We start from the raw sequence: 11,713 nt of genomic DNA, 5'->3' as shown, positions 1-11,713 counted from the left end.
CACACGCGTGGGGGGGGAGGGGGGGGGAACGGACGAGACACGCTCCGCCCCCTCCGCCCGCCAATGGGCTGCGAGAGAGCCGGCTGGAGGAGATTTTCCCCCCCCCCTGCGGCGGCGCAGTTAGTACAACCCCACTGCGTGCCGGGTAAGGGGGGTCTTTAAAGGGACAGGGGTCGGGATTAGGGGCAGGGCGGGGTGCTGGGGTCAAAGGTCAAGGTGGAGGTCAGGGAGCGAGCCCAGGGAGAGGTCAGGAGTTTCAGAGGTCAGAGTTCAGGGTGGGCTTGGGGTGCAGGGGAGGAGTTTAGGGTTAGGTGTGGTCAAGGGTGCAGAGGGCTAGGGGTCAGAGGTCACAGTGGGGTGTAAGCAGGGGGTTAGGGGTCACAGTAGGAGTCAGGGTTGGGTCAAGGTGCGGGGTCAGGGTTGGAGGGCCAGGGTTGGGGCCAGCACTGGGGTCAAGCTGGGGTCAGGGTTTGGGGTCAGAGCTGGGGTCAGGGTGCGAAGCAGCTTTGGACACAGGCGCTGTCTGAGCTGGGACCCACAGCCCAGGCGCCCCGGCCGTGGCTGGGGGTGCACAGGGGTGGTGCGGAGCCCCCCAGCCCATCAAGGCCAGTTGCCCGGAGCAGGGCCCGCAGGGGGCTGGGGACCCCAGGGTGGCAGGGGGGCACCCTCCCAGGGGGCCGGGCTCAGACACCTGGGTCCTCTGTGATGGAGAGGGGAGGGCCGGCATCCCATGATGGGGGGGACCCAGCAGCAGGTCACCACCACCCCTCCCTGGGAAACGAGGGGCTTACAGCTGGAGCAAGCAAGCGCTCCTGATTTAACCGCAAACCAAATGATTCGGATGTTTTCGGGAGGCCTCGCTCATAACGCTCGTGCTGCTGCTACTGAGGAGTTGCACAAGCAGCTCCGGAAACGTCCCCAGCAATCCCGGCAGGAGGGGTTTCACAATCCGGACCCCCAGACCTCAGCTCCCGTGGGCACGGAGGGACAGGTGCTCTCCTCTCTCTTTTTTTTGTGAAGCCAGGTCACGACTCTGCTAAGCCCAGCCTGGCCAAAGCCAGGAGCACAGCTTGCCCCAGGCCCCACTAAGCAGCCCCGTGGCCAGGCCCCGGCCCTCTGGCATCATGCGTACGGTCACCCCGGGGCTGGTCCCCCTCCCTCGGCTGCCCAGGCACTGGCACCTGGGAGGTCATGGTCCTGTGTTGATGTTCTCTTCAGAGTCAATAAAACCCTCAGGGAAGGTGCAAAGTCTGCGCCAGCTAAGCCAGCCAGGTGAATGGCCACGGGTTAAAGAACACAGTGGCCAGGACGTGCCTGCACTGGCCCCGAGGGGACGGCGAGTGAAATGCCACCGGCAGGCAGGGGAAATAGCGCCATGGTCCATGGTTTGGGGTCATCCCCTTTCCAGCGGGTGCCTGGAGCGGGGCAGGCATTATGGCGCAGCCCAGCCCGTTCTGTTCCCGGCAGGGAAGGATCTGGAGTCTCATCACGCCCAGCCCGAACCCCCTGGGTGGACGAGGAAGCCCAGCCCGGCCAGCCTGCAGGGACCTGTTCAGTTGGTGCTTTGCCTTTCTCCCCGCCAGCACAAGGTGTGTGCAAGCTCACACCTCTCCAGCTCTCCTCCATCCCCAGCGCAGGCTGAGGCTGAACTTTTGGCCATGGAGCCTCCATGGTGCTGGCAAACAAGCTGGGACCCAGTGGGACAGCCTCGGTGGCGGTGTTTGGCAGTGCCCCAGCCCTGGCACCGCTAACCCAGCCCCCAGCACAGGGTAACTGTCTGCACTGCTTTGCCCCAAACGAACGGGTGACAGGAAAGCAAAGAAATACAGACCCCTTTTTCTTTTGACATCTGTGTCTCTTGCCAGGCCTCCCCACACTGCAGGACCCCGCTTGCTCCCGGCCAGGGTGGTGATGTAGGTCCAAGGTGGTTTTGCTTTCCTCATGTACCCTCGTTCCTTTTCCCTTGCACCATGGTGGGTGCCGAAGAGCAGAGGGGATGGAGCTGGGCTCTCCCAGAGCATCCTTCCCACGGCAGGACCCCTGCCCTGAGCACAGGGGAATGGCTGGCTCAGCTCCCAGCACTTGTCCCCGGACTCTTGTCACTCTGCAGTGACCCCGGAGGACACGGGGACAACCCGGGGGGGTTCTGGACTCACTGTGCAGCCTGCCTCCAGGGCAGATGCAGTCCTGACATTGAAAGAAGCGGCAGTTTTACTAGGAATGCACCAGAGGCACAAAATAACAAACCTTCAGGGACAGCACATTCCCCAAGGGCAGCCATCCCAGGCTGAACTGGGGGTTTATCGAGGTTTTTTTTCCTCCCCCCCCAGCCGTTTTAGGAACTTTTAATTCTCTGTCTCCCCTCCAAGGAAATGACCTGGTACTGCAACGTGCCATCAGTAACGTTGCTGTGAGCTTAGTTAGGGAAATGCCAAAGCCCAATGAGCTGATGATTTTTACCTCCCTCTCTTACAAATTTAATTCCTCCTTTCAGCTTTCAGACACGTCTGCAAACGTCTCATCCCAACCCCTTCCCTCTCTCCCAGCCATTTCCCTTTCCTGGGTGAGGAGTTCCAAGTTTGCCACCAGCCCTGGGGACCTGGGACTTGTTTGGACTCCACTGTTGGCGAAGCAGAAGGTCCTCGGCTGATGTATACAGCAGCATTTCACTGTGAAACGGCTGCCTTCAGGAAAGGCAGGGAACAGACTTCACTAGAAAAAAAAAAATCTTTGCAAACGTGCGTCTGCAGGCCACTGAACACAGGTACAACACATTGCAAGTGACAGGCAGGTGCCATGGCAGTCGTGCAGCTGGACTCAGAACAGCCCTGGGGACGTGGTGGAAGCTGTAGAGATCAGAGAGATGAAGTCATCTGCCAAGGTCATCAGGAAGCTCACAAAAGAGCTAGGAGCAGAAGGAAAAAAACCCAAACTGTGGTTTTGTGCCCATCCTGCCATGTCCCATCCCCAAGGCTCACCTGGAAGGCTGCGGCGGTTGCCTTATCCCAGCACGGAATGGTTAGTGGCTGGTGCGCGCTCCCTCGCACACGGGCATGTCCCCCCACTGCCGGGGCCGAGGGGCCCACCTTACCTCCTGGAAGGAGGTTTGCTGTCTGTTCCCCACACCAGCCAGGCTTGGGGCTGTTCTCACTGCCAGCAGTGACGCTGCAGTGACTCTTACAGGCCCGGGCTTCCTTTACCACTGTAAAGCCGTGAAACTACTTGCTGGCAACACGCCATCCCTTTGACAGCCCTGCAGGGAGAGCGAACCTCTTACCAGATCGACTGATAAAAGCTGGAAAGGAAAAATAACCAGTTTCCAGCCCCACAAGTGTTTTCCAATATGCAGTACCGCTCTTCCCCAGTGCACGTCCTTTGTCACCAGCCTGACGTGCAGCTAGCGCCCAGACACCCGCAGCCTGCCCCGCTGTCCCACCCGCCGGAGGGGCACGCTCCAGCTCCCCACTTGAAAGCAAAACTGGAGACATAGTTTGTCTTTCAGATTGTGTTTCAAGCTCACAGTTTGGGGATATACAACATTTGCGATTGCTACCAATCTTCATCACCCTTCTGCACATTTCTGGAAAAAAACAGTGATAAAACTCCTAGGTTTACACATGAGGATCTCACAAGGAGGAAAATCAAGGCACTGAAGAGAGTGGAGTATCAACATTTCAATGTTATCTCTAGCATTTCTTTCCCGGTATTAAAAGCATGCTTTTAAGTTCCAAACAAGCACCTTATCCTGTTCTTGCTCTACACTAAACACATAACAATGCAGTTGCTGTCGGCAGTTCAGGAAAAAACAGGACCACGAAGCCAAGTCCATTTGTGATCCCGTGGAGGAGTGAAATAATCAGGGATGAGATGGAGCAGGCCACCAGCTCCAGGCTGGTTCCCACATTGCTGCATCCTCCTGCAGAAAGCCCCTGCCCAGGGGTGCCCACCTTTGCGAGCAGAGCTTCTTACTGACGTGCATCTGAGGTCTAAAATCCTCAGCATTCACTTTGGTCTTCCCCCAAAGCAAGCCCCTGCGAGGCCACACGTAACTGTGGCAGTCATCCCAGAAGGGCTGCTGGAGAAGTAAGCGGCTGTATGGCAACACGGGGCTTCCTCAGACACTGAAAAGGGGAGAAAAGAAAGAGGCACGTACGTGCTTTGGAGCACGCAGCTGCCAATGCTGCCTATGACCCCGGCTCACTGATAGCACGGGAGAGCCCTGAGGCTATCACAGTTTCTGGGGGACAGGTTAGGCGCTGCAAGAACATCTCCAAGAGCAGTAATGGCACTTTGTGCTTCATGCAGCACTTTTTTTTTTTTGAGCACAACAAAACTCTTAGCAAAGCGTCAAGGGCTGTAGTTGAGATCCTGGCTGATTTACAGACACAGAGACAGCAGATTCCTCCTGGGCATGGCACACTAAAGCAGCTACACAGCTGGAAATAAAGCTCAAGTCCCACCAGCTCGACCACACTCCTTCGTTACTGCCACAGGCACCAAACACTGCATCCTACTCTGAATCCCTTGCTGAAAACTCCCCTCTCCCACACACCTTTCCACCAGCTCCGAAGAAAACAGAGAGAGATTGTGGTAATATTGGTGGGTGAGATATCTAAAGCTGAGCAGTGTGAACACCCCCACTGGAATTGCTACATTCCAGTTAATTCTTCTAACCCACTGTTAAGGTCCCTCCCAGCTCCTTGGGTTTATATACATTTGCTCCACAAATGGCCAAAATCCCTTACTGAAGAGTCTTCCACTCCTTTGCATGCATCTGAGGTTGCCTGATCGACAAGCGCTGGCAACACAGGCTGAGCTTGCGCAGTGCTATCAGATAACAAAGGCAACATGTTGATGCATGCACAGACTGCAGCTAAGAAGGACCTTCAGCATTTCAGAGCTGTGTTTTTGGGGACAGAAAACGGTGTTCTGTATTCTGTCCTCTTGCCCCAGCCCTGGTTTAACAAGCCCCCTTCAAGGCACACTCTTAGCAGAGAAGTCACTGGTAGAACAGACATCTGTCCTCCACTCAAATATTAAGTTATAAACTAAGGCTTTCATGATTTCAACCTCTTTTGGGTCCTAGCTACATAGAATCATCATAGAAAGGTTTGAGTTGGAAGGGACCTTAAAGATCATCTGGTTCCAACCCCCCTGCCACGGGCAGGGACACCTTCCACTAAACCAGGTTGCTCAAAGCCCCATCCAGCCTGGCCTGGGACACTTCCAGGGATGGGGCATCCACAGCTTCTCTGGGCAACCTGTTCCAGTGCCTCACCACCCTCAGAGTGAAGAATTTCTTCCTTGTATCTAATCTAAATCTACCCTCTTTACATCACACCAGTAAACAAGATAAGAGGCTAAGAGCCTCAGTGTAGATGGGACATGCCCTTATTGCCCCATACAACGGTCCTGCCGCAGTATGAGAGTCCTGCTGCTTTCTGGAGGGTCAGTACACCTGGACCCTTGAAAATTTAGCCGAAACAGGAGCTGCTGTGGCTGCTGGATACCCTGATGCTTGCTGAACCCCAACCAGGGGGCCCACGCCTGCGGGTGTCTGTGGATCAGTCGGGCACACGCGCTGCAGGGGAGACAACTTGCCCAGCTGGCAGGGCTGTCCAGGCGAGGCTCCAGCGTGGGCCTGCGCGCTACGCTCTCCGAAGGCACCTCTGGCTTGGTAGGGGGACGAAGGGAGGCCGTGTCCTGCAGCATGGCCGTGCTGAGATCCCTCGTGTCCCAGAGCATGGCCACATCCTGGAGTGCAGCTGTGTTGAAACCCTTGGCTCTGAGCATTGGGATGCTGCATCTGGAAAGCAGGAAGAGCCGGAGGCGAAGAGCAGTAGTAGCTTTGGGTGGGGTAAGCCCCTGGTGCAGGGTTAATCCTGGGCAGGAAGAAAACAGAAGGTTACCCTGTGTTCAGAAGTAGCATTGCCTAATTAGCTCTGGAAGTGCCCTGGGGGTAGACTTCCTCCTGACCAATGTGCAGAAAGGTCACTGCAATCCATCAGAGAGATCCACTACAACAAGAGAAGCTCTTATTATAAGCAGCACTTGAGTAAAAATAGGTTTACTGGCCTCCCAGGACAGATGTTCCCACTCCCAACCCACACCAATTCCACACCCACTGAACGAGCGCGGTTCTTGGCCACAAGTCTCTTTGTGCACGGAATACGCAAGCCAAACTGCAATGTGCTTTAAGATTTCCGTACGCATCCTCCCTGCCTTCCACGGAACGACACATCTGCTAAGTTATTAATCAGAAGTCGCAGCTGCCAAGTGTTATTTATCAAGAAGCCATAAAGGCCTTTGGTGCAAGTAAGAGCCCAGGCTATGGAGCAAAAAGCGAAGGAAGAGAGAGTTACAAATAAAATTAATCATTCAGAAGCAAGGTCTAGAAACAGACTTTGCCAACAGAAGGCATGACTCATCCCGCCAAAACGTATCAAGAGAGAGGCAATCTGCGTAGAAGCCAAAGCCTCTGGGACTTCAGGAGTACTGCTCAGCCCACGCACAACACCGAGTGCTGAGAATCAAGACAATATTCACGAAGACCATGACCGCCAGATTCCCAGCAAGAATAAGAGACTGGTTCACACTGGGGTTTTCAGTCTTGGAATTTTTTTTGTGGGGTGTGGGTTTGGTTTTGGTTTTTGTTTGGTTGGTTTTTATTTTGTTTTGGTTTATTTGTGAACAGAAACGTGATATCAAAGCCTGGACCTCCTAGAAATGTCTCCTGTCTGGTGGCAAGTTGATGCCTGACGTCTTATGAAAATTTAAAAAAAAAAAAAAAAAAGAACCAAACCATCAAGAGCTCTTACTTGGGAATAAGAATCAAAATAATAAAAATTAAGCCCCAGAAGCACATATAGAACTTGTGTCTAAGACAGACATGCAAATTTAGCTACAGAAATGGAAACATCCTAGAAACACCTTCCCACACCCGGCTTGATAGTCAAATGTTTATGTAAATACCTTTGAGCCAGAACAGTCTATTTATGTCACATCACCTAAAGAAAGCAGGTTTAGACACAGAGCTGAGATGCTCTGCACAACAGTTATTAGCAGAAGGGTTAGACTGATGCAGACGCAGGCTCAGCATGCAGCAAGACAGTCCTTCCTCCCAAAAGCAACACTCGCACAGAAAGAAGAGAGTAAAAACACAAAAGCTGCTGGGTCTGCCTGGCCTCCCCTGCAAGCACTCACAGGTTTGAGTGCCCTAATGGATCTGGGGTACGCTTCTGCTGCAGGCAAGGGTTTCTTTTATGGTTTCCCCATGGGCGAGGGCAGACGCAAACACTTGGGAATGCTTCTACTTCAAAGAATGCTTTACAGTGAGCTGATGGCTTAAACGATACAGAGAATTGAACCCTTAATAGAAAACTATCCTTCCTCTGTGAAATTGAAATGACATCTTAGAACAGGGAAAAATTTGACCTAGATTTCCAAGATTTTTAGAATATAAGTGAGTTCTCATGGCTTGTAACATTCAAAAACTTAAAACCATTCCTGAACATCAGCCACAGGCCCCAAGGTTTCTTTTTGGTAAAGCAATCTTGCCTTGACACTGAAAACATGCATTGAAAGGTCTACACTGAACTCGTAAGTGACATCTTTAATTTATAATGCTCTGCTCCTATACAGATTTAGACATGACTCACTTCACAGCATTCCTGGGAGGCACGGTGGGGCAAAGAAAGATAAAGATCACGCCCCAGGGAGCAATACCGCCAGGAACAAACACCAGAAGTCCTAATGTTAGGGCAGAACTGCACAACTTAGCCTTCATGTCAGCTGAGCTGCAATACCCTTGCATGTGTACACACTGCCCTTGCAGCAAATGAGAGGTCTTTCACCTCAATTTAGCTTTCACTGAAAGACCTGGTTGAGTTAACGTGTGATAGCGTATTAGTCACAGTGATGTCACCAGTGTAACATGAACGGGTCACTATGTTCCCCTTAGCACCCAGGATATGAACACGACAAGCACAATACAGCGTTTAAAGGCAATTTAATGCCTCCACTTATGCGTCCAAATTCTCCTATATCATAAGATCTTTCACAGGAACTCCTGTACTTACTTGCTGCTTTCAAAGGCTCTTCTCTCTGCTAAGGACCCTGGGATATATTTCAGCCCTGGTATCCTTTTTAGCAGACGGAAAGGCAACACCCGGTCCAGCTTAGAGCCCACCGACTCTGGAAAATCCAAGCAGAAACAGTAGCCGAGACCATCTGAAGTCAGCAGCACGTTAAGGAGGACTGCAGACAAAACACACTCACTTCTAACACAGCCACACACAATCCCCCTCTGGCCACAACCCACTTTCCCTGGAGAATTCTCCCGGTTCTACCCAGCACCACCTTTGCAGACCATCGCCCTTCTCAGCTCCATGTTCTCTGCATGCACTAAAGCCACAGGGGAAGTGGAAGTGCGAGGGGAAAAACAAATGCAGAACTGGGTGTGATGGGGACCAGCAAAGCCAGTGAGAATTTAAGGCAGAGCAAGAGCCCTGGAAACACCATAAAGCCAGTGCATCTTGGCAACGAGAACCGCAGCACATCCTCCCCCTCGTGAGCCAGTGATCCCCCTCTGGTTCACACTTTTGCACTTGGAAAGGATACAGGCTTCCCCAGCCAGGAGCCCACACAGGTTACTCAAGAGAGAAGAGCCGGGGATAAACCATGCCATGCAGAGCATAAACCACGGCACCAGCACCACTGGAACTCTAACCCCAAAAAACAGCATCCTCTTCATCTGCGAGCGGGTGGTGGACACACCCAATGTAGCAAAAGCTACTGGCATGAATCCTTTGGCATCTTCCACCTCTGACACCCTCGAGACAACGGTCTCGAGTAGGAGGTACAGGAGGGCGGAGAGGACAGCAAACGCGACGGTGAGGAAGCAGTGCTTCACAGTGCCAACGTTCTTCTCAAAGCTGCCGGCGAAATACCAGATGATAACGGCACCACAGGTCAAGGATATCAGGTCTTCGTAGACAAAGACGTAGGTAACTAACCTGTGAACTGAGCACACCAGCACGTTAGAAAGGCAGAGGCAGCAATGACTTTATTTTAAACCACTACAGTGACATGCTTGAGCAGAGGGAGAGTGAACTGAAAGGATTAATAGCTTTCATTTCTATCCTGGTGTAGAAGAGAAGGAGCTTGAGGCCTTTAAAACCAGGTGTAAATAACCAAATCAAGTTAAAACTTAAACTTGAGTTGAAACAAGTGCTATCTTGGGTATCGCAGACATATGGACTGACTCTTGCTGCTTCCTAAGAAGCTGCCTGGAAAAAAGCAACAATATCTGTAGTAAATTTCAGTCTCATTAAAAGAGAAGGCAAGAGACATAAAAATGACTGTTACAGTAACTATGATTTTGCTCAAAAGAGAAACACTTCTTAAACTGCTAGAAGGCTGATTTTTCTCACAAAAAAATGCCTGGAGGTTATCAGACCTCAGAAGTGCTCCCAGGCCCTCTGGTTAGCCGTTCTCCTGGGCACTCAGCGAGGACTGAGGCAAAGAGTTCTTCACCTCCCTCCCATCCACCTCAAACCTATAGCAAGAAACACAGCAACCGAGAGTACAACCCGGTGCAACATGACTGACCCCCGCGGAGATGGCTGAATTCACCCATCAGCTCAGAGCAGTGGACTGCCAAAAGAAAACGCTGTGTGCTGGTGAGCAGAAACATGGTAATTAAGAGTGTGATAAAAATCGTTCTGTGACTGCCACAGGGACCGAGGAAAGCAGATCCCCCAAGCTCCTACCAGCATACCCCCACTCTATGTAGCGTCAAGGGCCAGAGATGGGGGCCGAGGGGGGAGCAGCCTGATACAGGGGGGCTGAGACGGATGCCCAGCAGGCTCGGTGCGCGCCAGGGGAAGTGCCCAGAGAGGGCGGAGCAAGGGGAAGGCCCGGGGAGGCGGGGGGAGCAGCAGGCTCGGTGAGGGCCTGGAGGAAGTGCCCAGAAATGGGGGCTGCGGAGGGACCAAGGGGTTCAGGGCAGGACACGGGAAAGGCCTGGAGAGGAGGGAAGCAAAGGCTCGGTGGAGGATTTGGGGAAGGCGTGGAATGCGGGACCGACGGGGGGGCAAGGGGCCGGGGCGGCGGAGGGGCCGGGGAGGCAGCGGCTGCTCCGCCCCGGCGGCCCCCGCTCACCTTCCCCGGCGCGCAGGGCGGCGGGCCGCAGCGAGGCGGCGGAGGGGGCGGCGGGCGCTCCCCGCAGCAGCCCGGGAGCGGAGGCACCGAGCGACAGCAGCAGCGTGAGGGCGGCGGCGGCCGGCGGGGGCTCCCACCCCGCCGCCATGCTGCCGCGCGCCGCCCCGCTTCCGGCCGCCGGCGGAAGGCCTGGACCGTTGCCGAGGCAACGCGAGGCGCTGCGGCGCCCCCGTTACCATGGAGACGGGCGGGAGGTGATTTCGGTTTTTTCCCCCCTCCTTTTCAAAATTTTTCAATTATTATTATTTTTATTTTCCAGAAGGGAAAAATATCCCCGGGGAGAGATGTGAGCTACCGCTGGGAGCCCACCCCAGGCTGGGTGACTGCCGGCCCTCCGCCAGCCACAGCCTCCCCAGGCCACGGGAGGCCCCGCCGGGCCGGGAAGGCCCCGTCCGCCCCCGTCCGCTCCCCGCTGCCGGGTGGCGGGGCTGGGCTGCTTGGAAGGGCCATGCGTTTCCCTTCAGGTGTGACGGATGGAGGTGGAGAGGAGCGCCCTCACCGGAGCTGCGTCTGCCCACCCACGCTGGGGCAAATGGAGGGGCTGCCGACAGACAGGCCTCAGCGCGTTACAAACCAGGCTAAACCTGCTGAAATGGCATCAGCTTTGCTGTTTGTCTACAGTGTTGTGCACGCACTGGCTGAACACTCCACTGCCTGACGGGAAGCAGCAGATGGAGGGGTGCTCCGGCACGGGAGCCCCTCGCCCTGAGAAGCCCCTGCATGAGGAGAGGGAGCTGCAGGAAAAAAGTGAGAAGCAGGGAGAAATAAAGGCTTTGCTCCAAGGGTGGTGGGAGGCCCCCAGCAGTGAGCGGAGGATGCGGCTCCCATCGCCCAGGTCCTGGTGCTTGGGCCTGCATCCGCTCGCCATGAACAGCTACGTGGCAGAAACGCTCCCCTGCCACCAGCTCCTCCTCCGGACAAGACCCCAGTCGCTGGCTGCTGGCTCAGGTCTGACAAGAGACCCGTGAGGTCTCACCTACACGGGCAGGATCAGAAGAAACACACCTTCTCCCACCCCTCTGATTCTGCAAAGCAGGGAAAGCGTTTGAAGCAGCTGGGATCTCTTCCAGCCGAGGGGGATGAGCAGAGGGTTGAGAGTCTGACATCTTTTCCTCACCCCAGCTTCAAAGTTTTTTGAAAGCCACGGGAGAGCACGGCACTGATCTGTCAGCAGGCAAACAGACACGGGAGCTTGTCACTCTGTCTCAATTAATGCCATTTTCCACTTTATGAGAATCCTGCAGTCTCTGAGGAATGTAAAGGCGCTGAGGGGCTCTACGCATTGTTTGGGATCTGCCCTGATCCCGATGGCGGCGCATTGTGAAGGCAGCCTTTGTGAGAGGTCCCAGGTTGCTGCAGACAGAGGAAGGCAAACGGGAGGGAAGACGACCTCACGGCTGGAGGAGACGAAGTTTTTCAAGGAGAAACCGAAAGACAGGGAGAGAGCTCAACGCCCTTTTTTTTTAAATTAATCATTCTAGTCACTGCTTGT

At 54.3% G+C, this 11,713-nt stretch overlaps 1 protein-coding gene across 1 annotated transcript; it reads right to left on the bottom strand.

The window, feature by feature from the left end:
* Positions 1 to 3,466: 3,466 nt before the first annotated feature.
* On the bottom strand, positions 3,467 to 10,324 carry RHBDD2 (rhomboid domain containing 2). The gene is made up of 4 exons (XM_082328708.1): positions 10,162 to 10,324; positions 8,620 to 9,021; positions 8,079 to 8,229; positions 3,467 to 5,882 (listed from the first exon to the last, which is right to left on the bottom strand). Exons 1-4 carry the CDS (start codon positions 10,307 to 10,309, stop codon positions 5,450 to 5,452), a joined length of 1,134 nt encoding a protein of 377 aa, XP_082184834.1. The 5' UTR covers positions 10,310 to 10,324; the 3' UTR covers positions 3,467 to 5,449.
* Positions 10,325 to 11,713: the final 1,389 nt, after the last annotated feature.

Source organism: Platalea leucorodia, assembly GCF_965183815.1.
Source record: "Platalea leucorodia genome assembly, chromosome: 16".
Taxonomy (NCBI): Eukaryota; Metazoa; Chordata; class Aves; order Pelecaniformes; family Threskiornithidae; genus Platalea; species Platalea leucorodia.
Note: the sequence above shows the minus strand (reverse complement) of the source record. Positions and strands in the feature narration are given on the sequence as shown.

Bases quoted from the DNA above. Each gene is read 5' to 3' on its own strand.
- RHBDD2 (XM_082328708.1), bottom strand. From the start codon at position 10,309: ATGGCGGCGGGGTGGGAGCCCCCGCCGGCCGCCGCCGCCCTCACGCTG. The intron at 9,022-10,161 runs GTGAGCGGGGGC...TGGTGTGCTCAG, and splicing joins CGCCCTGCGCGCCGGGGAAG to TTCACAGGTTAGTTACCTAC. The intron at 8,230-8,619 runs GTATCCTTTCCA...TGCTGACTTCAG, and splicing joins GCTCCTGGCTGGGGAAGCCT to ATGGTCTCGGCTACTGTTTC.